This window comes from Protopterus annectens, chromosome 7.part0, assembly GCF_019279795.1.
Source record: "Protopterus annectens isolate FY-2018-M chromosome 7.part0, PAN1.0, whole genome shotgun sequence".
Classification (NCBI taxonomy): Eukaryota; Metazoa; Chordata; order Ceratodontiformes; family Protopteridae; genus Protopterus; species Protopterus annectens.
In genome coordinates this window covers 1,683,709,781-1,683,735,258 of record NC_056739.1, presented here as the reverse complement: position 1 = coordinate 1,683,735,258, position 25,478 = coordinate 1,683,709,781, and the positions used below count along the sequence as shown (strand labels likewise).

The 25,478-nt window shown below is 44.6% G+C and overlaps 1 protein-coding gene across 1 annotated transcript in view; it reads right to left on the bottom strand.

Moving 5' to 3' along the window:
• The window catches only part of ABHD2 (abhydrolase domain containing 2, acylglycerol lipase), a 1,158,770-nt gene that overhangs the window by 65,402 nt on the left and 1,067,890 nt on the right, over positions 1–25,478 (bottom strand). The window contains 1 exon segment of the mRNA XM_044078196.1: positions 18,011–18,095. Coding sequence (XP_043934131.1) covers positions 18,011–18,095 — 85 coding nt within the window.

Below are 25,478 nucleotides of genomic sequence, written 5' to 3'. Positions count from 1 at the left end.
AATTTCTACTAAACTTTGGAGGCTGAACCTGCAAAAAAACTTTAACAGTCTGCATAGACTTAGCCTTGTCTTCCATTTTCTTTAAGACTGTCTCAACAGGAGAACCAAACAACACATCAGATTGTAAAGGAGCATCTAAAATCCGTGATTTAACATGGTCAGATAAATTCTGATCCCTCAGCCAGGCGTGCCTGCGAAGAACTGACCCAGTGGCAGCCACCCTAGACGAGGCCTGTACAGCATCAAAACCACATTGCAAAGAATGCTTACCCACCTGTTCAGAAACATGTACTAAATCTTGCAACTCTTTACAATCAATACCTTCCGCCAGAGCATCAACCTTAGACTTCAATTGTGAAAGGAGATAGTTTTGGTATTTTAACATGTGAAACTGGCAATTCAAAGCCCTCATAGCTAGAGTGGAAGAAGTATAAACTTTCTTTCCCCATCTATCCAAAGCCTTGGCCTCTTTGTCTGAAGGAACCGGATTCTTGACAACAGAAGCCTTAACACCTTTAGGCCCCTGACTAACAGTTTCTGGGTCTGCCCTAGGACTAGATACTTATGAGCTTCAGGCACCCTGTAATATCTATCCGGTTTAACAGGAGCAGGTGGCAAGGAATCAGGATTAAGAAAAGCCTCTGAAACAACATCTTTCAACACATCTAACAGAGGAGGTATAGCCAAAGGCCTATGCTGGGGTAAAACAAAAATTCTCTAAGCCTTTTCCTGGAATCAGAGAAGTCCTGACCTTCCCAGTTAAAATGCTCCCTCATAGAATGAAGAGTTTCTGAAAAAGAAAAATCCTCAGGAGGAGAAACAGAAGGAGTAGAATCATCCACATCAGAGTCAGAATAAGGAGAATACTCCTGCAAGTCTTCAGCCGAAGACTCTGAAACATCTGAAGCCTGCTCAAAACTCCCTGGCTCAGGCTCCACCCTAGGTCTCTTATCAGGAGGGGGCACTAATCAAAGAAATCAAATCTTCTGCCATTTTAAGCATATGCTTCTTGGGCACAGTTCCAGAAGAACTAGGGGTGACACCAACTGAAGCTGAACCTGGCCTGCCTCTGGGAGAAGCCTTGGAAACAGAAGGAGAGGGCCTAGCCACCCTAGGAAGGGAGGGGAGTATAGTAACCTGAGAAGCCCCTTCAGCCTGACCTGCCTCCTGAGAGGCCACATCTTGCAATAATAAAGTCTCTCCCTGGGAACCCAAAGAAACCTCCGGTGGAGCCACCGGCTCCACCGATACCTCTAAAGAACCGGCGTCCGGTACAGGCGGTTCTTCTAACCTAGGCTTAACTGCTTTGTCCTTGCGCTTCTTCGAAGAAGCGGGCCGGAGCATCCGGCGGCATTTTATAATTGCACCGCTTCCCAAAGACTAACCTGGCACAATCCAACCTTCTCTTTATAGTGCGTTTATTGAATCTAGCACAAGAGCGACACCCAACAACGTCGTGCTCAGGCCCTAAACAAGGAATACACAAAGTATGATAATCTCTATGCGGTATCTGTTTCCCACAAGAAATGCAATTATTGACTTTTTCTGACATCCGGTAAATCACTGAGGCAAGAAAAACTAAAATATTCCCCAACGGGGTACTTAGCCAACTTTGAACTCGGTCTGAAACTTCGAAATCGAAAAATCTCAGAACGCCAACCGGCACTTGCAATGCTGCTTCTGCATCGGACCATGTGGCAAAAAAGACTGAGGATATGACGTCGGTCATGCGCATTTGTACCCTGACGTCCTGATGTCAGTCAAATGCGCCTTGACCGACGTCAGCCTTATACTTTGATATTCGGGCCGACCGAGGACAGCGGACTACCCAAGTGTAAGGACTGCAGCAATGTGAGATGAAGAACATCAAGAGCTGAAGGAAAAGGAAACAAGGATCCCTCAGCCAGCAGGGGAAAAAAACACTGGGCAAGAGCAAGAAGAGGGAGAGACTGAATACTGTGTCAGTGAAAAGGAGGACTTCTATTGTTATGGTAAGATTTTGCACAACTATCCTATGTCCTTCCATATCATTGTTGCAGTATTCTTTACATAAGAGTGTGTACATGTGCTAAGGAAAGGAGACTGGGAGAAGAAAGGTACAAAAAAAGTATTTTTATTTGAGGAAGTTTTAAATGTTAAAAAGAAAGTGCTCATTATGTTTTTAGTTTTTTGTAGTATTTATTTAGCATTGAGGTTTGGAACTTTGTCAGAGTCTCTGTGGTTCAATGCACTTTTTTAGTTTATAAAGTTTTTCTACTTTATTTGAAGAGGATGATGAAACAATGTCTGAAGAGACAACATCTGGAAAGAAGGAATCTTGATAAAGGTGTTGGAGCCATCATAACTGGTCTCAATGTACCCTCCTTCCAAGGAACCAAAAACATTCTGGAGTAAAACCTCTTTCCCACCTGGGTAGTTGGAGTGAGCTAAATACTGCCCTGATCCAAAAGGGATTGCAGAACCTGTGGAAAATAAGGAAGTTGTTCTAGAGCAGGTTGAGGAATGCCTGAAATGGGGGGGGGGGATTTTCAAACCATGAAACACCCCTGACAAAACAGACAGCACTCAAGAATCTGAGATGATTTGATACCAATTTGGAATAGAAAGATGGAGAGAGAGAGGAACCTGGCCAAGGGGAAGAGAAGGCCTAACACCAAATGGAGCCAGGTTTGTCCTGAAAAGAAGGCTTCTGAGAGGAAGGAATCGGATTTAGGAGGAGGAGGAATGTGCCTAGATCTCTTCTTATCTTTAGGAGGACAGTGAGTCTGCCTGGCAGGCAGACTTGGAAGGGTAATTCATCTAGAATTTGGGGACAAAGGAGACAAAAATATGTTTTTGGGGATAGGGTAGACAAAAATGTGTTTTGAGTTCCTGCAGGGCCTTACCCTTATCCAGAAGGGACTTGTATAGGTTAGCAACAGCTGTCCCAAAAATATTTTTGCTATGCAGAGAATCATCCAAAAGTCTGTCTTTAATATCATCAGGTAAAGCCAGAAGATGTGGCCAAGAATAAGCACCTCATTACAAAAGCAAAGGAAGCAGCCCTGGAGGAGGCATCAGCTGCATTATAGCTACAATCTATGGAGTGATGGGCAACCTAAGAATCAGCAAGGTCAGACACCACCTTAGCTACTCGAGAAAGCAGAGCCAAAACATATCTAGTCATGTGGGTCTGGTAATTAATAGCCCTAAAAGACAGGATGGGAGCAGTATATACTTTCTTACCCAACCTTTCCATAGCTTAAACGTCCTTTCTTGAAGGAAGGAGCTTAGTAGATGGCAACAGCTTATAAAGTTTATCAGAAGAAACTGAAACCACTGAAGGATAAGAGGGACCCTCATACAAATATCTGCAATCCTCAGGCACCATGTAAAACCAGACAGGTTTCTTGGTACCTGGAGGCTGAGAGTCACTAACTAGAGGCATACGTAAAGGTGTTCAGAAGGACTGCTAAAACAAGAACATCAGATGGCTTTGGGAATTGCAATTGTAGGAGCTCATAATGCCTCTTTTGGATGTCAGAGACTTGGGAGAAATCCCACTTAAAATATTCCAACATGCAGGAAATAGTATTCCCAAAAGATAACTATTCCAAGGGGAAAGGAATTTCAGAAGAGTAAGCAAGGGATTCCTCCCCAGAATCCAAGTCCTCATCTGAGGAATCCCTAGGCCTCTTGATAGGGTGGAAGTCCAGGGAAGGGGGCAGGGACTGATATTCCTTGAGGAGGATTCAGGATCATTAAATCACTGAACAGACCGCTGAGTAAAATCCTACATTTTTAGCAACAGGGAAAAGATGCTTAGTTTTCTGCTTTTTTTTTTGAGCAGGATGTTTGCCCTAAGTACCCTCAGAACTTTAGACCCTTGATGAGATTCAATAATGGTATTGGGCATCTCATTCCTCACTAGAATTTGAGGAATCCCCCTCTGTCCCTCAGAAGTAATCAATCAAGTTTCCACTTCAATGACTGGTGCAGATGTTGGAAAAGCCTCTAAAGATGTGAGAGAGTTTGGATCCATGCCGGATTCCAACGGGGATTGTGGCACAGGAATCTGAGGCAAGCATTGGACAATCTTCAGGGATTTCACTAGCTTCTAGAGAGACATCTGGCTGGACAGCAAATGAATCAGGCCTGATCTTTTTGGCTACCTTCTTGGTAGATGGCTGGCGCTTGGGACAGAAGGATTTCACCATAGCACACTGAGCCAACAGCTTAAGTCGTTGGTTCTCAAGATAACGGATAAGGAGGATTAACATCTACGCAGGGTCTTAGGCACAAATGTTTGACAGATGGAGCACTGCATATGATCGTGAGAAGCACCCAAGAAAAAAAAGACACTGGTCTTGATGATCTTTATGGGGAATCTGCCTCCCACACTGACATTTGCCTTCTTGGATGGCATAAGCACAAACAGAAAAAAGGAGAGAAGAAACCTAAAAGGGGCAATTATCTGAAAGTGGCTTGGTAAACAAAACAGTGGAAGGAGTTCAGACAGAAGTGGCAAAGAATTCTGAGCTGTTTGTGTCCATATGTCAACTTTATCTTGCACCTTACACAGGAAGCATATGTATGATGTACACTGCCTATAAGATCTAAAGGTTTTGGTAAACTGCCCAGATGTTGGGCCATTCTTGGTAGGAGATCCCTTATGTAAAGAATACTGCAACAGTGATATGGAATGGAATCAATAATTCCAGTAAAGCTCACAGAAGTTAATCCAGCAGTCATAAAAGACAGTTGTGATGCAGCTTAACATGCAAGTGTAGGATTTTACCAAATACAGTAACCTTCAAAACCTGAACTGTTTGAGCAAAAAAAAAAAAAAAACCCTCCAGAAACAGCAACTCATATGTAACGGACATATTACATATTTTTTCTGGCACATGGACATCCCTGTTAAGTGAACTTTTCTAAAAAAAATGCCAGATCTGGACCCATCAAGAAACATTCTCATAGTTGGTCTATATTTTTCATAAAAAATGAAAAAAAAAAAAAAAAAAACAACAGACATCAATGTGCAAAAAATGGCAAAAAGCGGTTGTGGATGGATGGACAGATGGAAATAAAACTGTGTGATATCTTGTGCAATTTTTAAATGTGCAAATATTTCAAGAAGATGAGAAAATTTATTTATTTGACATTTGTTAACCGGGATAGTCAATCTGAACAAAAGCCCTTTTTCATTGCAGGCCCAGGGAGAAAAGCTCCACAGTACAAGTAAGCAAGAAAATTTACAAAATTAACTGAAGATGAATACAGTGAACAATTTACAATAAAACAGTTAAGCAAATGTAGATATAGCTCCACAGTACAGTATAGTAAGAGGCATTATAACACTGAAGAAAAAACATAGCAAAGAAATCTACAATAAAATATTTCAATGAATTTACATAACACATTGGGTTATCTTCAGAGGATAATTGTACAATGTAGAACAGTTAAGTGAGTTAAGTTAAGTGAGTTAAGTTAAGTGAGTTATGGTAGTAGGGACGGGAGGAATAGAGGGGATAATGATATAGAAAATGGTGGGTTCATGTGGGATGATTACAGAGGCAAATCCATGTGCTATTAAGGTACCTTTTGAGAGTTTTCTTGAATTCGTGGATGTAGTAGATCTTTTGAAGGTTCATCGGGAGCTTGATCCATGCAGGGAAGTAGCTGTAGAGATTCTGTCTAACAGATTTTTTAGGTTTGTGAATTTGTAAGAGGCATTGGTCAGAGCTTTTGAGGGATCGGGGGGCTTACAGTGGGGGACAAGTGAGAAAATGCTAGGCAAAAGGAGGGCTTATTCAAAATAGTAAAGATAACGACAAGTTGGGTAAACAAGAGTTGGTTAGGAAATTCTAGCCAGCTGAGTGTCTGGAGAGTGAGACAGTGGTGTGATCTTGAGGGCATACTGTCTGCAAATCTAGCAACTTTGTTGTATGTGGTTTCAAGTTTGGAAAATAGTGAAGACTGTACATTGGTTAAAATTTGAAAGCTGTAAAAGAGGTTGGGGAAAAGGTAAGCTTGGTCTAGTGAGATCCTGGAGTGTGGGTGCGAGGAAAGTTGGGCGTGAGAAACCTTTTCTATAGAGTAAACCAAGCTTTTGGTGGGTTTTCTTGATGCAGTTAAGTATATGAAGGTCACATTTTAGTTGATCGTCTGCTATTACTTCAAGCAGTTTAGTGTGTGATTCAGCTGAGATCGCAGTGTTGTTGAGGGAAGAGCTGGTGGATGAGGACTTAAGATGTTAAAGGGATTTTGGAAGAAGAGAAGAAGTTTTGTTTTTTAGGGTTTAGTAGGAGTTGGTTGTTAGTAAGCCATGTTTTAGTGAGGTTGAAAGAGGTTTGTGTCAGGATTAGTAGGTTAGTGGGACGGTCAGTGGTAGAAATGATGGTGGAATAACCTGTGTACTATATGAGAGAAGATTGAGGACAGGACGTGTGAAGTTGGTTGGTAAAAATGTTAAAAAGGAGGGGGCCTAAAATAAAGCCTTGACAGATGCCCATTATTATGAGGAGAAAAGGAGAAAGAGCAGAGAGACATTTTACAGATTGCAGTCGAGCTGGAACCTCAGCACGGTAAAAATCTACTGCCAATCATTAGCAGACTGGAGTTCCGCTGTGGCGACCCTTAACCGGGAAAAGCCAAAAGAAGAACAGCAGCAGTCTGTCTGTGAGGTAGCTATTGAAAGTACAGTTGTGTACACTTACCATAAATGTAGATGTTCGAGTGTATTCACTGTTGCAGTCATTACATTTGGGTAATCTGCTGGCAGGTTGCCCTCAGTCGGCCTGAATATCAAAGTCTTGGGTCCTGCGTCGGTTGCTGTCTCCTCTTCCATGATGTCAGGTCGTCAGGGGTATAAAACATGCAGCTGACACCATTTTATTCAGTTTTTCTTGCCTCAGATGTCAGGTGCCCCCCAAATGGGGAGCAAAAATATGTATATATAAATAAACAACAATATATATATATATATATATATATATATATATATATATATATATATATATAAATGCACTTTCAGCAACATAAACTTTACCTTCATCTAAAAGCAAATACACCACAAAGGTTTTAGAATATAGTGAAGGAAAGAGAAGTTCTAGAAGAAAAAAGGGGGATGGCAGGTGGGTAACCTGGACTGCAAAAGTGAATACACTCGAACATCTACATTTATGGTAAGTGTACACAACTGTACTATGTTCTTCGTGTTTCACTGTTGCAATCATTACATTTGGGTAGAATCCCAGAGCTATGGATGGGAGGATGGAACTATATAGCATTAGGGGCAGCTATAAGGCCCTGAAGAACTGCAGTGGCAAAGCCTGCCCTGGACTTAGAGAAGACAGGCAAATGGTAATGCTTTGTAAAAGTATGAACAGAGCTCCAAGTAGCAGCTTCTAGAATGTCTTTGGTTGGAACTCCTCTGAGAAAGGCTGCTGAGGTAGAGGCAGCCCTGGTGGAATGTGACCTGATTCCCTTGGGCACTGGTTTACCATGATGCAAGTAGCAGAAATGAATGAAGTGGCTTATCCACTTAGAAATAGTCTGCTTTGATATAGCTTTCTCCTCTGATCCTGCAGCAAATGCCACCAGTAGTTGCTCAGCCTTTCTTAGAGATTTGGTCCTGTTTAAGTATAATCTTAGTTGTCTGTGTACGTCCAATGAATGCAGAATCCACTCCCCCTTGTTCTACAGATTTGGGTAAAACGTTGGCAGGTGAATAGTATGGTTAAGAGCCACACTGGATGCCACCTTAGGCATAAATGAAGGATTGGTCCTGAGGGACACCCTGTCAGAGTAAAATGTAATAAAAGGCTCCACAGCCATGAGGGCCTGTAGTTCTGAAACCCTTCTTGCTGAAGTGATTTCCGAAAGAAAAGCTGTTTTCCAAGATAAAAACTTTATATCTGCAGTAGCTGCTGGTTCAAAAGGAGGCAGGGTGAGTTTTTCCAGCACAAAATTGAGGTCCCATGCAGGAGTTGGTGTTCTTCTGTGAGGCCTTAAATTTTTGGCCCCTCTAAGATACTGTTTTAGCAGAGGATGAGGAAAAGATGGGAGGCTCCGTGTTGTAATGAGCAGAGATGGCAGAGGCATGAATTTTTATTGAAGAAAAAGATAGGCCCTTGTCAAGTATCTCAGTCAAGTATTGTAAAATCTGAGAATATTTGGTTTTGCTATGTCCGTTCCTTGTGCTTGGTTCCAAGCACAGAATCTCTTCCATTTATCAGCATAAGATTTTCTAGTACTAGGCCTTCTGGCTTCTAAAATGACATCCATCACAGATTTACTGAGAGGTGTTGTTTGAATAATTACATGATCAGCCATGCTGCCAGGTTCAAAGTTTGGAGCGGAGTGTGCAGAATTTGATTGCTCTGCTGAGACAGTAGATTAGGTATTTGAGGCAAGTACCAAGGAGGGAGTTGAGACGTATTCCTTAGAATTGGGTACCAGTGCTGGCGAGGCCAGTCTGGGGCAATTAGGATCATTTTTGGTTTTTCCTGTCTGACCTTTAGCAAGACCTTGGGGAGAAGAGGCAGAGGAGGAAAGGCATAGACTGATAGGTTTTTCCAACTGAAGGATTGGGCATCCACTTTCCATGCTTCTCTGTGAAGTCCTTGTGCAGAATTTGTTCAGTTGATAACTTTGGAGAGAGGCAAATAGATCTATGTCTGGGCTCCCCCATTTCTGTGTTATCATGCTGAAGACTTGTGGATCCAGTTTCCACTCGTGAAGGTTCATACAATTTCTGCTTAGGTCTGCCAGAGTATTTTGTTTTCCTGGCAGGAATTGAGCTTGAATATGTACTTGGTAAGTCAAGGCGGTGTCCCACAGTGTCATGGCTAGTCTGTAAAGGGGGTAGGAATGTGTACCCCCTGCTTGTTTATGTACCACATAACTGTGTTGTCCGTCTTTATCAGTAGTTGTCCTGGATGAAGTAAGTCCTTGAAGGCTGTCAGGGCATTCTGAACAGCTAGCATCTCTTTCTGGTTGATATGCGGATGCACTTGTTTTGGGCTCCATATGCCCTGAATGCATCTCCCCACCAGGTGGGCCTCCCAAGCATAGTCTGAGGCATCTATAGTTAGGGTTTGGGTGGCAGGGGGTAGAGTAAATGACAGTCCCTTGTTTTGGTGACATGTCTCTGCCCACCTAAGAAACTCCTGTTGTAGGCAGGGAATGAGAGGAATCATTGTTTCCAGTCTGTGACAATGCTGACTCCATAAACTTTTTACGTACCATTGATGTTTCCTCATATGCAGTCTTGCATATGGAGTTATTAGAATGCAGAATGTCATGAACTCCAAAGCCTGCAGAAATTTGTCTTGCAGATAACTGGGTTTTTGTTGCCATCTGTTTGAAGTATATAGTCAGTTGCCTTTGTTTGTCTGGCGTAAGGTAAGCCATCTGGGCAGTTGTATTAAAGATTGCACCCAGGAGTGTAATTGTTTGAGAGGGTACCAGTTGTGATTTCTTTTTGTTTACTGTGTACCCTAGGCATGTTAGAAGCCTTTTTACAAATGCCAGATGTTGAAGAAGAATGTCCTTGTTTTCTGTTTGAATGAGAGTCTCATCCAAGTAAGGACAGAGTTGCATGCTTCCTTGTCTGCAAAATGCAATTACTGGTGCCAGGCACTTTGTAAAGACCCTGGGTGCAGTAGATAAGCCAAAGGGCAGTGCAGAAAATTGGTAATGCATAAAACCTGCCTTGAAGCAGAGGCACCTTCTGCACGATTCCCTTATTGAGATATGCAGGTATGCCTCTTTTAAGTCTAGAGTCACTAACCAAGCGTTCTTGCCCAGCATGGGCAGTAGCTGTTGTAAAGTCAACATTTTGAATTTTGGGATGTCCAAGAACGTGTTTAAAATCGATAAGTCCAATAATGGATGCCAGGCATCGTCTTTTCTGGGTACCAGGAACAGTCTTGAATAAAACCCTTGTCCTTTTTCCTGTTCTGGTACTGGCTGAATAGCCCCCATATCCATGAGGGACGTCACTTGTTTCTGAGCTTCTGCCCATTGATTTTGTGGCAGATCTGGCCAACCGTTTGGAATTGGCAAAGAATGGAAATGAAATCTATACTCCTGGGATACTATGTTTAATACCCACTTGTCCTGGGTAATTAACTGCCAATTTGGAGCATGAAGTGCTAATATTCCCCCCAATGGGGCTGCCAAAAGATAAGTGCTTGGTGATGGTAGAGGGAAGTCATTGAGACTGCTTACTGTAGGGTTGTGCTTAAATTCCTCCAAATTTGGAGGTAGAGGCACTCCGTTGCTTTGACCTATTAAGAACCCTGTGATTGGTATCTAGTGCCTTTTGAGTGCCTGGATTTGCCTTGTGATGCTCTGTTGGACACAGGAAAGGACCAATTTTTAGTAGGCCAGTGCCTACTGAATCAGGGCGGCTGCACTTGTAAGAAATCTTTTACAGTTTGCATAGATTTAGCTTTGTCTTCCATTTTCTGTAAAACCTCTTCTGCTTTATTACCAAACAAAGTATCATGCTGTAAAGGTGCATCCAACAATTTAGCCTCAACATGATCAGGCAGATTTTGCTCCTTGAGCTAGGCATGCCTTCTAATCACAGATCCAATTACTGCGGCCCTGCAATAGGCCTCCAAGGAATCAAAACCACACTGCAAAGTATGTTTTCCAACCTGTTCTGCTGCTTGCAATAATTCCTGTAATTCTTTATTTTCCACACAATCAGAAATCAACATCATTTTCTGTTTCAATAAGCCCATAACATGCTGCTGATATTTAAGCATATGAAACTGGCAGTTTAAGGCCCTAATTGCCAAGGTTGCAGACATATAAACTTTCTTTCCCATCTATCCAGCGCCCAGGAATCTCTATCAGAGGGGGTAGGATTTTTAGCTGTAGAGGCCTTTATACCTTTGGGACCCTGTGAGATAGTTTCAGGATCAGCAGCAGGATTTTTGAATAAAAATGTGTGGGAGTCAGGAACCCTGTAATATCTGTCTGGCTTATTAGGACCTGGAGGTAGGGAATCAAGAGCCATGCTTGATTCCGAAAACACATCATCAACAATGTCTAATACAGGAGGTATAGCCAAAGGCCTATGCTGAGGAAGAAGAAGAAAATCCCTAAGCCTCTTTTTTGATTCAGAGAAATCCTGACTCAATGAAAATGTTCCCTTAAAGTATGCAAAATTTCTCCAAAAGAATAATCCTCAGGAGGAGATGCAGATGGAATGGATTCTTCTGCATCTGAATACTCACAGGGTTGTATAGAAAATTCCTGATCAGAAGAGGAATCAGAAGAAATAGAAACCTGATCTGAAGATTCATAATCAGTGTCTTGCCTAGGCCTCTTAGCAGGTGGGGGTTGGGAACCCCTGATCAAGGTAATTAAGTCCTCAGCCATTTTGATCATTTGTTTTTTAGGCATAGGGGCCTGAGCACATGGCTCATGTGCTGGTTTTTTAGACTTAAAAGTTGTTTTTGTCTTTGTTTTTGAAGCTGGCGTCGGTTTTATATAGAAATGTTGAGGCCTGAAAACACCCTCAGAAGCCGGTGCCTGCTCAGTGGCTCCGGACCCATCTGAGGGAGGGACATCCGCGGGTACAATACTCTGAGAATCTCGTGGCATACCGGACTCTGCATGGGTCTCGGTAGAGGCCTGTGACTCAAAAGTTGTGGGTATCAGGGGCTGCGAAAGTGTCTGAGTACCAGCGAACAGGCGACTGGCTTAGGAGAAGCTTTGTAGTTGGTTTTGGACCTCGACGGTCTGTCTCTGTCTTTTGCTTTGCATTTTTTGTGAACTCTGGAAGTCGGATTGCTATCAGACGACATTTCAGGGTAATTAAATCTGGATCCAAAATATTCTGAAGCAAAAATATACAGACACTTAATAGTGCGTTGGTTAAATCTAGCACAAAACTGACAGCAATGCACGTTATGATCTGGGCCTAGGCAAGGAATACAGTACAAATGAAAATCCTTATGAGGTATTTGCTTCCCACAAGTAATGCAATTATTAACTTTTACTGACATCGGTAAGCAGCAAGAAAAAGTTTCCCCAACGGGGTACTTAGCTTTAATTGTAGACTTCGGTTCTGAAACTTGAATGCGAAAATTTCAGGAGTCGGCTGACCGGCACTTGCGAACTGCTTCTGCTTTGGGCACTGCACGGCAAGAAAGACTGAATAAAATGGCATCGGCTGCATGTTTTATATCCCTGACGACCTGACTTCATGGAAGAGGAGACAGCAACCAACGCAGGACCCAAGACTTTGATATTCAGGCCGACTGAGGGCAACCTGCCAGCAGATTACCCAAATGTAATGACTGCAACAGTGAAACACGAAGAACATCCAGGAGATAGTTGCTGAGGAGAGATTGAGTTGAGAGAGTCTGGAGAAAAGGATGGGGTGAGAGACAGTGTCAAAGGCTTTGGAGAGATCTAAAAAGATGCAGTACATTACTTTATCATTGTCTCTAGCTAGGGAGATGGAGTTAGTAAAGGAAATAAGTGCAGTAGTGTGCTGTAGCGGGGCAGAAGCCATGTTAAGTAGGGGTAATTAAGTTTTTAAGAGTAAGATTAGTCAAGATTTGTTTATAAACACAGTGCTCAAGAATTTTGGAGAGGGGAGAGAGTATGACAATAGGTTGATAATTAGAGCTCAACAGAATTTCCACCTTTGTGGATTGGTATAGTGTGGAACTTTTTCCAGAGGGCAGGAACAGTGGATTCACTAACTGAGTGGTTTATGAGGATGGAGACAGCAGCAGCTTTTAGGAAGAGAGGTGACAAGTTATTAGCTGAAGGAGTACCTGGTTTAACTTTACTAAGTTTTTCTGATGTAGCTGGTTGCAATGGATTTTAGTGAGAAAGGACTGTTTTGCAGGTGGTGGGTGGTAGGAGATGTGGGGCTGGTTGGGTGGACAGTTTGCTGATGGTATCTATGAAGTATGAATTGAAAATTGAAGCAGTTTCAAGGGGTGTGTTATTGGAGCACGAGTTGGGAGATGGAGGACTTCCTGGCTGGAGAATTTTGTTGACAGTATTCCAAAATGTTTTAGGGTTCCTGGGTTCAGTATCTTGGGGTGAGAGTTAGATTTTTTTTTGTCAGAGTTTGTGTTTTTTGGTTAAATTTCTGTTCCCTATATTGTTGGTAGTGTGTGCAATATTTGGCCTTAGTCCAGAGTTTCCAGGCACATAAGAGACTGAGTAAAGTTGAAGAGCCAAGGGGAAACACCGTGATTTGATTCTGACAGTTCTGGGATGGGCAAGGGAGTTCAGAATGTTTAGGAAGATAGCGTTGAATTGAAGGACAGCTTCATCTAAAAGTAGGAAAGACAGGTCAATAGCAGAGAGAGAATTACTGAATGTATCTGGGTTGAAGTTGGTTAGCATTCGGCACTCTAAATTTATGAGGTTTACAGACGTGGGGTGAGGATCTTTGGACATGTACAGGGGAGTGGTCACTGATGGAGTCTGGTAGGGATTCAGGGTAGTGGTAGAGGTCAGGCTTAGAGACAAGTAGTGAATAAAAGATAGAGCAGGTATTTGTGGGTTTATGAAGAGATAAGTTGTGTGTATCCATATAAGTTTATGCTGGTGGTGGGAGAGTTAGAGATGAGGGTGAGTCAAGTGATGTTAACATCACCTAGTATTATTGTTTCATTATATATATTGTCAGACATCCACTGAAGGACTTGTTCTAATATGGTATGTTCTGTCTAAGGGGTATACAAATGGCGAATATGGTTAGAGTTTTATGATTGTTGAGTTTGCAGTTGGCAATAAGTTCATCTGGGTGAAATGAGGGGTGAGGGTTAATTGAGGGAGATACGCATAGGAGTTGAGAGTAAATAACAGCAACCCCTCCACCTTTTTTGTGCGTTCTGTCCAGGCATAGAATGTTGTAACCGGGGGATTCTTTGTCTACATTATGTGGTTTCAGCCACGTTTCAGAGAGACTATGTTGGGGGAGTACTGGGCTATCTAGGTGTGGAATTCAGTTATCTTAAGAATGCTATGAATGTTGAATGAATAGAAAGAGAGATGGTTGAGACTAGATTTATGTACCTGCAGAAGTGTTTGTGAGGTATAAGTAGGACTTGATGAATTAGAGTATGGGCCAGGGTTTGAGTGAATGTCATCTGAGAGTGAGTCATCTGAGAGTGAAAGATGTTTAGTGGGAGGAAGACAAGCGATGCATAGGGGTAGGGTGAGTGAAATTCCTGTTTAATTTTGTGCAATGAGTGGACTTTTGGAGACAGCTTGATTTTGGGGAGATTTAATTCAGTACATAAGAAGAGTGAGGAAGAAAAGGGAGAGGTGTAGTGACTGCTGGTGTCAACCGTGTTATGAGAGGAGGTGGGAGAAGAGGGGAGTAGGTTTAGCTGAATGTGATAGGAAGTGAGGTTGCTTAGGAAAAGAAGGAAGGGTAAGAAGAGAGGGAGGAACATATTGGAGGATAAGAACATGAAAGGGGGTAGATGTTTGATAGAAGGAAGGTGTATGGTAATAGTCAGCTAGAAGAGGGGGGATGAGGGCAGTGAGCAAAGGTGGGAGGAATTAGGTGTAGTGGGTCAAGAAGTGGGAAGGGTTACTTTAAGAGGGGCAGGTTGTGATTGGTTGGGGAGTATAAGAAGTTGGGGATTAGGGTGGGTGGGGTTAAGATGGTTAGTTACAAAGGTAACTCTGTGGAGGTGGGTGAGAATGGAGCTAGGGGAGCGGAGTGAGCCCGAGTGAAGTGAGGGTGAACGGAACGGGCAGAAACTTTGAGGCAGTTTGCCAGACCACAGTAGAAACAATCAGTTAGCAATGTGTGCCGCAAGACAGTGGAACAGTTATGAGTAGGCAGTTCCTTGAGGTAAGAAACTTATGCAGGTAATAGCAACCTAAAACTTGCTGCTTATTAGTTTGTACAGTTTTACAGCTCTTGGTATTAACAGTTGCCAAAGAGTGAGAAGAAGAATGGAGAGAGAAAGTTCAGGGGAAAGGGGAAGGGAGTCCAACAATATTTGTCTGAGTTAGTGAGCATGTCACTAGTCAAAAAAGCACTAAAATATTGCACTACACATAAACTTGCTTAGTACACCAGGAAGATTACTGAAACTAATAGCTTCCCTGCAGGTGAGACTTGAAGTCTTGTATTTCTAGCCACAAGGAAGCTGCAAAGGGGTGGGAGATCCAGCTAAGCAGGGTTAGTCAGTCAGGTGTGCTCGCTGAGAATTTGAGAACAGCAGCTAGATTCTAAGATGTCCTTGTACAAATGCACACATCACAGACTGCTTGGGACTTGTCAGGTGATTAAATAAATTTAAATGGGTTAGACTTTAAAAATGGCTGAATTCAGCTATTATTACAGAAAAGTGTGTGTGTGTGTGTGTGTGTGTTCGAGTGCACAGGTCAGGGTGCGAGCTTCCAAACTGCAATCAAGATTTCAAGAGTGGTTACAAATGCCCAGGAATGTTGATACTGCATTTTTGATCATGAAACCAATCACTAATAGGTTCATAGGTAGGTACTAGGCTATCGGCCCTAGGGCCCATACAAGCGTAGCCAAAAAATGTACCCTGGCTTTCGCCACCCAAGAAAATTATTTTCCTGTGCCCCTGTCGAGCAGAGCCACAGGAGTAATCCCCGGGGTGAATTTCCCATTTCCCATCCAATCATCAAGATTTTTCTTGAAAAGTGCTAATGAGGAGCTCTGTTTGACATAGATAGGTAGTCTGTTCCAGAGTATGGGAAGTCTCTGGGACAGGAATCTATCCCTCCAGCATGTTCTGTTTATTGTGGTGACAAGGTTTAGGTCCCTAGAGCGTGTAGCTTGGAGAGACTGGGATTTCTTTAAGTGGAGCATGTCCAACAGCTCTGGGTTTGACATAGATTTGTATGTTAGGCAGAGATCGCCCCTGAGTAGGCGATATGCGATGGAGTAAAGCTGTAGTTTTTTGAGACAGTCTGCATAGGGCATCTGTTTGAGGCCAGTAATCCTCTTTGTGAGGTATTTCTGTGGTCTTTCCAATTGTTGTAGATGTCTTGTGAGGTACATACCAAAAGGAGCGTTGTACTCTATAATGGGTCTAATGAGTGATGAGTAGAGGGGAACAATTACCTCTTTTTTTCTGGATGAGAATCCTTTTGTGATGAGATGAGTCATGTAGAAGGATTTCCTGACCACTGTGGCGATGTGATTATCAAAGGAGATACTACTGTACACCTGGGTCCCAAGGTCTCTTATCACATTTTCGGCATGAAGTAGACTACCAGCTATGTGGTAGTTCATGGGTACAGAGTTTTTACTAAAGGGGATGACAATACACTTTTTGGCATTGAGCTTCAGGCCATGGCTTTGACACCAGGTATCTGTCTCAGTGAGGCCCTTTTGTAGTTTGTCCACATCGTTACGAGTTTTGATTATGGCTCCTAGTTTGCAGTCATCTGCAAACTTTGTTAGCCAAAGACCTTCTGTGTTGGCCTGCACTTTAGAGCAGTAGATACCAAACAGGAGAGGACCCAGGACTGAACCCTGTGGTACTCCACTTGTCACTGGTCTGATGTCGGATTTGGAATCCGCTACTTTCACAGTGTGGGTTCTGTCCATGAGCCAGTTGGCAACCCATCTTGTGAAGGGATTTATACCTAGTTTAGTGAGCTTATCTATAATTCCAGAGTGGGGGATGGTGTCGAAAGCCTTGGCGAGATCTTGATAAGCTGTGTGAACTATTTTACCCTCATCTATGGCTTTGGTGAATGCTTCAAAGAAGTCAATCAGGTTTAGGAGACATGATCTGCCTTTTACAAATCCAAACTGGGTAGGGTCCAGAGTTTGGAGATTACCAATGTCTTTGTTTATGAGTTCCACGATGATACGTTCCATGGCCTTGCAGACCAGGCTCATCAGGCTAATGGGGCGATAGTTCCCGGGGTCCGTCATGGCTCCCCCTTCGTGGAGTGGGGTAACAGTCACGGTGAGCTATTCATTGTGTACAAAGCCTGAGGTGAGGCTATGATTGAACATGGTACTTGGGTAGGGTGCCAGTCCATTCTGTATCTCGTGTAGAACGCAGCCTGGGATATTGTCAGGTCTCATGGATGCTGTGTTCTTGGCTTTGGAGAGTGTTTTTTTTACCTGTGCAGCCGTGATTATAGGAACTTTGCATTCTTCCAGTATAGAGATGGGGGTGAGAGGGGGGTAAAGTTAGCACTGAACCTATCTGCTAGGATGTTGGCAATATCAGTTGGTTCTGTATATTTAGTGCCATTGTGCTGTAACTCAGAGCAGATCTGAGCGTTCCCATTTGGAATCTTGACATAGCTATAGAATGCTTTGCGGCTGTCTTTAGAGTCAGTGGCAATTTTGTTTTTGTAACTAGCTTTGGAGGATTTTATGAGGGATCTCAGCTTCTTACCGAGGTTGACCAGGGAGTTCCTCCAGTCATGGGATTTTACTCTTTTTTGCAACAGTTTCTTTCTTCTGTTGTAGAGTTTGTTTATGGCAGAGGACCACCAGATTGGCTTCCTTTTTTTGGAGGATAACATCTTGGTTCTATTAGGGATAGCATGATCCATGCACTCGTGTAAGTGCTTATAAAGTGCATTTGTGTAGGATTCGGCAGTCATACCTCTATTGTCTGTCTGCATGGGTGTCATGAAGTTTGCCACTTCTGTCTTAAGAAGTGTGACGTTGGCTTTGGAGAAGTTTTTTTACGATGGTTTCCCTAATTGGGGGTGGGATGTGGATGTCTAGACTGATTAGCTTGTGGTCGGATCTGACCAACGAGGAATTGACCTCTGGTGTAATCAGCTAATTACCCAAAATTTTGTATGTTACAAATTTTCACTTCTTACAATACATCTCATTTTACAAAGTTAAAAGGGAGAGGAACACATTTATACTACCTTCAGCTATTTATCTAGTGATTTCTCTAGCAAGTTCACATTATAAGGGCACTACATTCCCCCTGGGAATGGTGTCAAAAGAGTAAATGAATTTCAGCTAGTATCTACATATATCTCATAAAAAATTGATAAAACAAACCTGCAAGACTCTGTGGAATCTTCAGTAAACTGCTGTGCACTAGAGGATCATCAGCTGCATTCACTAATAAAAGTGGGACATTAATCTGTACAAAAAACACAAAAACAAAATTCAGTAAAGAAAGCACAAACAGTTAAGTACTAAACAGCAAATACTTCAGTATTTTATGGAATTTTGTAATTGCTGACTCTATACAACATCCGCTGGGGTGTAAAGTTTATGAAAGTTTTCTGCTACAGGACTGCCTCACTGCAAAGCTATGGAGTCTATCAGGAGATTTCCTTTTCCTAGTGGAAAGACTCATTCATGACTTATCGTGGCTGCAGACCAAAGCAAGTATGCAAAATATTGCCAAGAGAGTCTACCGCATCACTTCATATTAACTTTGGAACCTTAACAAAAAGGTTCAGAAAAGAAAGATCCAGTACAGGAACTCGAAAAAACACGACTCTCTGGGGCATCATGTGTTGCAGGAGATATCTGGTTCTTTAGATAAGAGGGAATCCCCAGAATGGAGGGAAAGATTCACACAGCAGCATTGTTTTTGTTTTAGTTTTAAATGTTGGAGATGTGTTTGACTGTTGGACACTGCCAAGTGAACCATCACTAGATTACCTTCAGAACCCAGCTGTCTGAAATGATCTGATGTCACAAGGGAAGGGAAGGTCTCAGAGACATGGAAAGTTTGCCAGGATGGGAGGGGAAACAGCCATGCTAGAACTGATTTTTAAAGGCTTTTCCTTTCTTTTAACAGCCACCTTTTCACTGATTTTTAAACTCTGTTTGCAGGATCCCTTCTGCCTAAATTGTTTATTGGAAAAGGCAGTTGAAGAGAAGGGAAATTGCTATTTACTCTGAAAAAAAGCATTGAAATATCTGAGACACTTGCTGAATCAGATTTTCATCTTTCATCATACAAGTACCGCAACTGAAGTGCCAAAAGTACAGTTTTGTACCTACCATAAATGTAGATGTTCGAGTGTATACCCTGCTGCAGTCATCACACTTGGGTTATCCTGTTGTCAGGCGGTCCCACAGTCGGCCTGAATTGCAAAGTCTTGGTCCGGCATCGGTTGCTGTCACTTCTTCCCTGACGTCAGTGCGCCAGGGGTATACAAGAGGCATCCAACGCCATTTTCTTCAGTTTTTCTTGCCCCAGATGTCAGGTTCCCCCCCAAAAGGTGGTCAGTAGATAGTACCAATAATAAAAGTTTAGCACAAACAAAACATCCCTCCAGCTATAAGCAAATACACCACAAAGGTTGTATCAGATTTTAAGGTATTGAAAGGTTTCAGTTAGGTCAGAGGGGATGGAGGGAGGGTAACCTGGACTGCAGCAGGGTATACACTTGAACATCTACATTTATGGTAGGTACAAAACTGTACTATGTTCATCATGTTACCCTGCTGCAGTCATCACACTTGGGTTTGAATCTCAAAGCTAAGGATGGGAGGTGGAGACAAACAGGGTTAGAGGAGGCTAGAAGGCCCTGCAAAACTGCAGTGGCGAAGCCAGCTCTAGACTTAGAGTAAAGTGGTAAGTGATAGTGTTTGGTGAAGGTGTGTACTGAACTCCAAGTTGCAGCTTCCAGAATATCCTTGGTTGGCACCCCCGAGGAAGGCTGTACATGTAGCTGCTGCCCTGGTGGAGTGGGGCCTTATGCTAGCAGGAACTGGTTTTCCATGATGGGTGTAGCAAAAACGTATGCAATGTCCTATCCATTTGGAAATGGTCTGTTTTGAGATAGCCTTTCCTTGTGATGCTGTAGCATAGGATACAAAAAGCTGGTCAGATTTTCTGAAAACTTTTAGTTATGTACTTACCATAACTTCGGATGTATGGGCTCCATCTCGCCTACATTCATAACTGATGGGTTCGGAGCCGATCCCTCGGCTCCGACTCGGCCACTATAAAGTAGAACAAAGTCTCTAATTGGCTGGGCTACTCCTTATCCCAGAATGCACCACGCCTGCTTCCCCAGATCTTGTTTGTTCGCTTTTATATACCTACATCCAGGCACATCCGGCCGACCGAAGGGCTGCCTGAGGCAGGACAACCCATATGTTATGACTGCAGATGCATCCTTGAAGGACATCATACCAACAACTGTAACAAACTAAAGTCCTTCAAGAGAAAAACTCAGTAAGTAGCAACATTTCCTCTTAAGTCCAATGGTAAGGGGGAAGGAGGGCGGATACGTATGAATGTAGGCGAGATGGATCCCATACATCCGAAGTTATGGTAAGTACATAACTAAAAGATGTAATGGGATCCTATCTCGTCTACATTCATAACTGATGGGACAGCATACCTAGCACCTAAATCCCGGGTGGCTCATTGGAAAACACTCCTGAGAACTGTGGAACCAAAGGAAGCTCTACCTCGAGAAGCCACATCTATCTTGTAATGAGAAATAAAGGTGTGCGGAGAAGTCCAGGTAGCACCCGCACAGATATCATCTATCGATAATTTGGAGTGAAATGCTACAGAAGTAGCCATTGTCCTGGTAGAATGAGCCTTGACTGGGAATGGTAGCTCCTTGCCGGACTGTGAATAGATGAAGGAGATGCAATCTTTAATCCATTTGGCTATGGTGGTTTTAGCCACCGGTTGACCCAACCTATTTTCCGCAAAAGACACAAACATCTGATCTGACTTTCGTGTCTGATTGGTCCTACTTAAATAAAAACGCAGTTGTCTGTGAACATCCAACTGATGGAAAATATATTCTGCGCTATTGGAGAATTTGGGAAAAAACACCGGGAGCTCCAAGGATTGTTGAATGCATAAGGGGGATGCTACCTTGGGCAAGAAAGAGGGATTTAACTTGAGACACTCTGTCTTTGTGAAAAGTCAAATAAGGAGGATTAGAACAGAGAGCCTGAAGCTCTGAGACCCGCTTGGCAGAGGTTATTGCCACCAAAAATGCGGTTTTCCAAGATAGAAATTTTAAATCACAAGTAGCTGCTGATTCAAAGGGACGGGCAGTTAAAGAAGCTAGAACCACATTCAGATCCCACGGGGGCACAGGATGGGCTATTGGGGTCCGAAGGAGCCATGCTCCTTTAAGGAAAGATTTGCAAAGCCTGTTTGCCATTAAGGAAGGCTCAAAGGAGACATGAAAATTAGAGATAGCCGCCAGTTGGACTTTAATTGTGGAAACTGAAGAGCCCAAATAAAATAAAGAAGCCAGGAATTCTAAAACCTGAGGTACTGGGGCGGTAAGGGGATCTATACCTCGTTGCTGGGCCCAAAGAGCAAACCTCTTCCATTTGCTGGAATACAGTTTAATAGTGGAAGGTTTGTGAGAAGAGGACAAAATGTGGATGACGTCTGAAGAAAAAGAGTTATCTCTGACTAAGGTTGGAAGTGGAGTAACCAAGCGGCCAACCTCAAGGATCTGAGGGATGGGTGAAACTGTCCCAACTGATGAGTCAACAGGTCAGGCACTAGGTCCTGAAACCATGGGCCCTCCACCGCATACCTCAGAAGGAAGGGGAACCAAACCTGACGAGGCCAGTGTGGAGCGATCAAAATCATGTTGCTCCCTAGATAAATCGCCTTCTGTATCACCTCCGGGAGAAGGGGAATCGGAGGGAAGGTGTAAAGTAGACCGGGGGGCCAACTGTGAGCTAGAGCGTCCCTGGGAATCTGCCCCCGAGAGGGAGTCAGAGTGAAGAAGTCCCTGCATTTCGCATTGTGAGGACTGGCGAACAAGTCGCAACAAGGGAGGCCCCACTTGGCAAAGATGTTTGCAGCCACCCTGTCGTTGAGGGACCACTCGTGGGGTAACAGGAGAGTTCTGCTCAGCCTGTCTGCAATCACATTGGATTTCCCCGGAATGTGCATTGCCACTAGAAAACTCTGGGTAGAAATCGCCCAATGCCACACTCTCATGGCCTCTCGGCAAAGAGGGTAGGACCTGGTTCCGCCTTGCTTGTTTATGTACCAGACTACTGACATGTTGTCGGATAGGATCGCAATAGTACCCAGTGGAAGAGCATGATGAAGTGCTTGCAACACCAGTAGCACCGCTCTCATTTCCAGGATATCGATATGTAAGTGTGTTTTGTGAGCCTGCCACATGCCTTGGACAGACCTGTCCAGATAATGACCCCCCCACCCTGTCTGGGAGGTGTCCGTGGTCACCGTGGCGATGGGAGGCTGAAGGGCAAAGGGTCGCACCTGGTCCAGGTTGGACCGAAGCAGCCACCAACGTAGGTCCCGACGGCAAATTTAGGTAATCTGGACCAAATGGTTCAGGGGAAGTTCCTGAAAGGACCATTGAACCGACAGTAGCCATTGCAGCACCCGCATGCGCAGCCTGGCTAAGGGGACTAGTAGAATAGTCGAGGCCATTGTGCCCAATAACTGCAGAATCAGTCTGGCCTGAACTCGTGATCTGGGTAACAGGATTTGAACCTGAGACTGCAGGACCTGAATCCTTTCTACAGGCAAGAATGCCCGCATTCTTCTTGTGTCTAACTCTGCGCCTATAAATGTAATACGCTGAGATGGCTGCAGCACAGATTTTCCCCAATTGAACGTGATTCCTAGTGAATGACCCAAACTGACTGTGGTCATAAGCACCCGAACTAATAGATGCTTGGAGGTGGCAGTAAGGAGCCAGTCGTCTAGATAGGGAAACACTTGGAATCCTAGACTTCTCAAGTGAGCTGTCACCACTGCCAGACACTTGGTGAACACCCTGGGGGCTGTGGTGAGACCAAAGGGCAGTGCTCGGAATTGGAAATGACTGGTTCCCAGGCGGAAGCGTAAATGACTCCTGGACTCTTGACTTATCAGAATGTGATAGTAAGCGTCCTTGAGATCTATGGAGCACATCCAGACATCCTTCTCAAATAACGGGAGAATGTACTGAAGGGTGACCATTCGGAATTTGGATTTTTTTACAAAGCGATTCAATGAGCTGAGGTCCAAAATGGGCCTTAAGTCCCCTGTCTTTTTTGGCACCAAAAATAGTCTTGAGTAAGTTCCTGATCCGATCTGGTCGGCGGGGACAGGCTGGATGACTCCTTTTCTTAGCAGCTTTGAAACCTCAACCGCTGCTTGATCCCGCTGACTGGGTGGCACATCCGGGATTTTCCTGATAGGAAGAAGGGGTATCTTGGTGAAAGGGATGAGATAGCCTCCGGTTATGGTTCGGAGCACCCACTGATCCTTGGTGATAGATTCCCAAGCCTGTGGGTGTTCCGCAAAACGACCCCCGACTGGCTCTGGAGATGCGCAGTCGGGCCACGTCTCAGGGACGGGGAGCATAGGATGAACCACTAAAGGAATCGCGGTCTCCAGAGTTACGGGGGCCTCTGCTGCCTCTGGGGCAGCGTCTTCCTGAATCCCCCCCCGCCTCTAGAGGGGGGATCACTCGGTGGAGTAGGGAAAGACCTTTGAGATTTCCTGAACCACATTTTCCCTCCTCTCTGGGCCTTGGGGTAAGGTCTAGAAGGAGCGGAAAAATGGGCCCCCACAGCAGTCAAGGTCTTGCCCTCCTGCTTGCAACGAGTCAGTGTGTCCTTCACCTTGGGTCCAAACAGGGAGGACCCATCAAAAGGGGCGTTGGTGAAGGAAGACTTAAAAGCCTCCACAAAGGGACACAAGCGCAACCAGGCGTGTCTTCTAAGAGCCACGCCTGTTCCCGCTGCTCTACTCACCCCTTCGGCCGCATATGAGATGAGCCTCATGGACGAGTTGACTATCGAAGACAGGGTAGTCATCTGGGCGCCAACAGTTTGGGCTAACGCCTCAGGAAGGTTACCCGTAAGAGACTCTCCTAACTCTTTGAGGAGGTCCCTTTGGAGCCTGGTGAAATGACAAAGGGAATTCAGCGACCGCAGGGTAAGGGCCACTGAAGGAAGGGTACGCTTCCCGTACCTATCCATGCTCCTGGAATCCTTATTAGGAGGGTGAATAGACGTTGAAGCCTCTGCCACATCCTGCTGAGTGGCAGATGCCACCACCATCGCATCTACTGCAACTCCTTTGGTCAAAAATTCCTTTTGAGGAGGGGCTGAGAGGAACTTGTTAGGCCTGGCGGGCACCGGTTCCACAGAATCAGGGTGTTCCCACACCCTTCGAGAAACTAAATCTAGCAATTCATCGAAGGGTGGAGACACCCAGGAGGCGGAGGGCTGGGCCCCAAAAGCCTTGAGGAAGACTGACTCCTCTGCGGAAGGGGTTTTGGACTGCCAATCGCCTCTCTGTCACAGGATCTCGAGGATATCTGAGAATGAGACGTCATCTGAGGACGATTTTGGGGACCCCTCCGCATCATCGAGGTCAGTATCTGAAGTGATAGACTCATCCTGGGAGTCAATGTGCTTCCTCTTGCACATTTTCTTCCTTGGAGGTTCATCCGAAGCGGATTCAGAAGGACCTCCCAAGAGAAGGGAACCCCCCAAGGGGGTATCCTCAGGCCCTGGGGCCCCGCTGTCGTGCGAATGAAGCACACCAGAAGCACCAGTTCCCAAGTCTACGGATGGTGAGGTAGAGACTTGCTGAGCCGGCAAGGACATGGCCAGCGCACTCCTCATGGCCTCAAAAGCAGGACCTCCAGAGTCTATGGAGGATACCGGCTGAGAGACCACGACGGTACCGGGAATCCCTGCGGCCGACGCTCAGAGGGGAAGACTAGGCACCGAAGCTACCAGTTCCAAAGTGTTCCCCTCGGCCCCGACCAAGGAAGTCCCGGTACCGAACCCTGACGCCGAGGACAGGGTAGGAATGATGGTCGGAACCGAGAAGCTCAGAGGGAGTCTCGGTTCTGACTGGACGACTCTGCTCTGCTCTACCATCACCGACTCCAATGGTCCGAGGAGGAATCGGATGTGTCGAAGGGGGGATCGGCTCTGGAGCCGAGACCATTTTAGCAAAAACCAGGGACTGGAAAAGCCTCTGGATAACTCTGTCCAAATCTGAGTCGGACAACCTGGAGGATTTAGAGGAAATAGATGGGGGTCGAGACGACTTCTCTCTTGGCTCCGATAGACCAGGGGACCGGCTCTGAAATGGCTCCAACACCATTGGCACCAAATCCGGAACTGTATGAATGAGCATCGGCGCCGAAGGATACTTCGGGGCCGAGGGGGGAGAGTCTGAGCTGCACACCTCCAACGGCTCTGAGACCAAAGGAGCAGAAGCAGGTGATTCGCCTCTCGATCCCCCAACCTGCGTCTCCGACACCAATGGAGCCGAGGAAAGAGGTATCAAGGCAGACCCTTCCACCCGAGGCTCCAAAGCCATTGGAGCCGAGGAAGAAGAGGTCGACCTATGCTTCTTGGAAGTCAGTTCTGACGGACTGGTTGGAGCTGACGACCTTTTCTTTTTAGAAGCTGGAGAGGAAGGAGAAACCAAAGCTTCCTCAAAAGAGGGCTTAATAAGGCCCTTAAGGATCAATTTATTTTTACGTTCTTGAAGGACCCTAGAGGAAAAAGCATGACAAACACTACA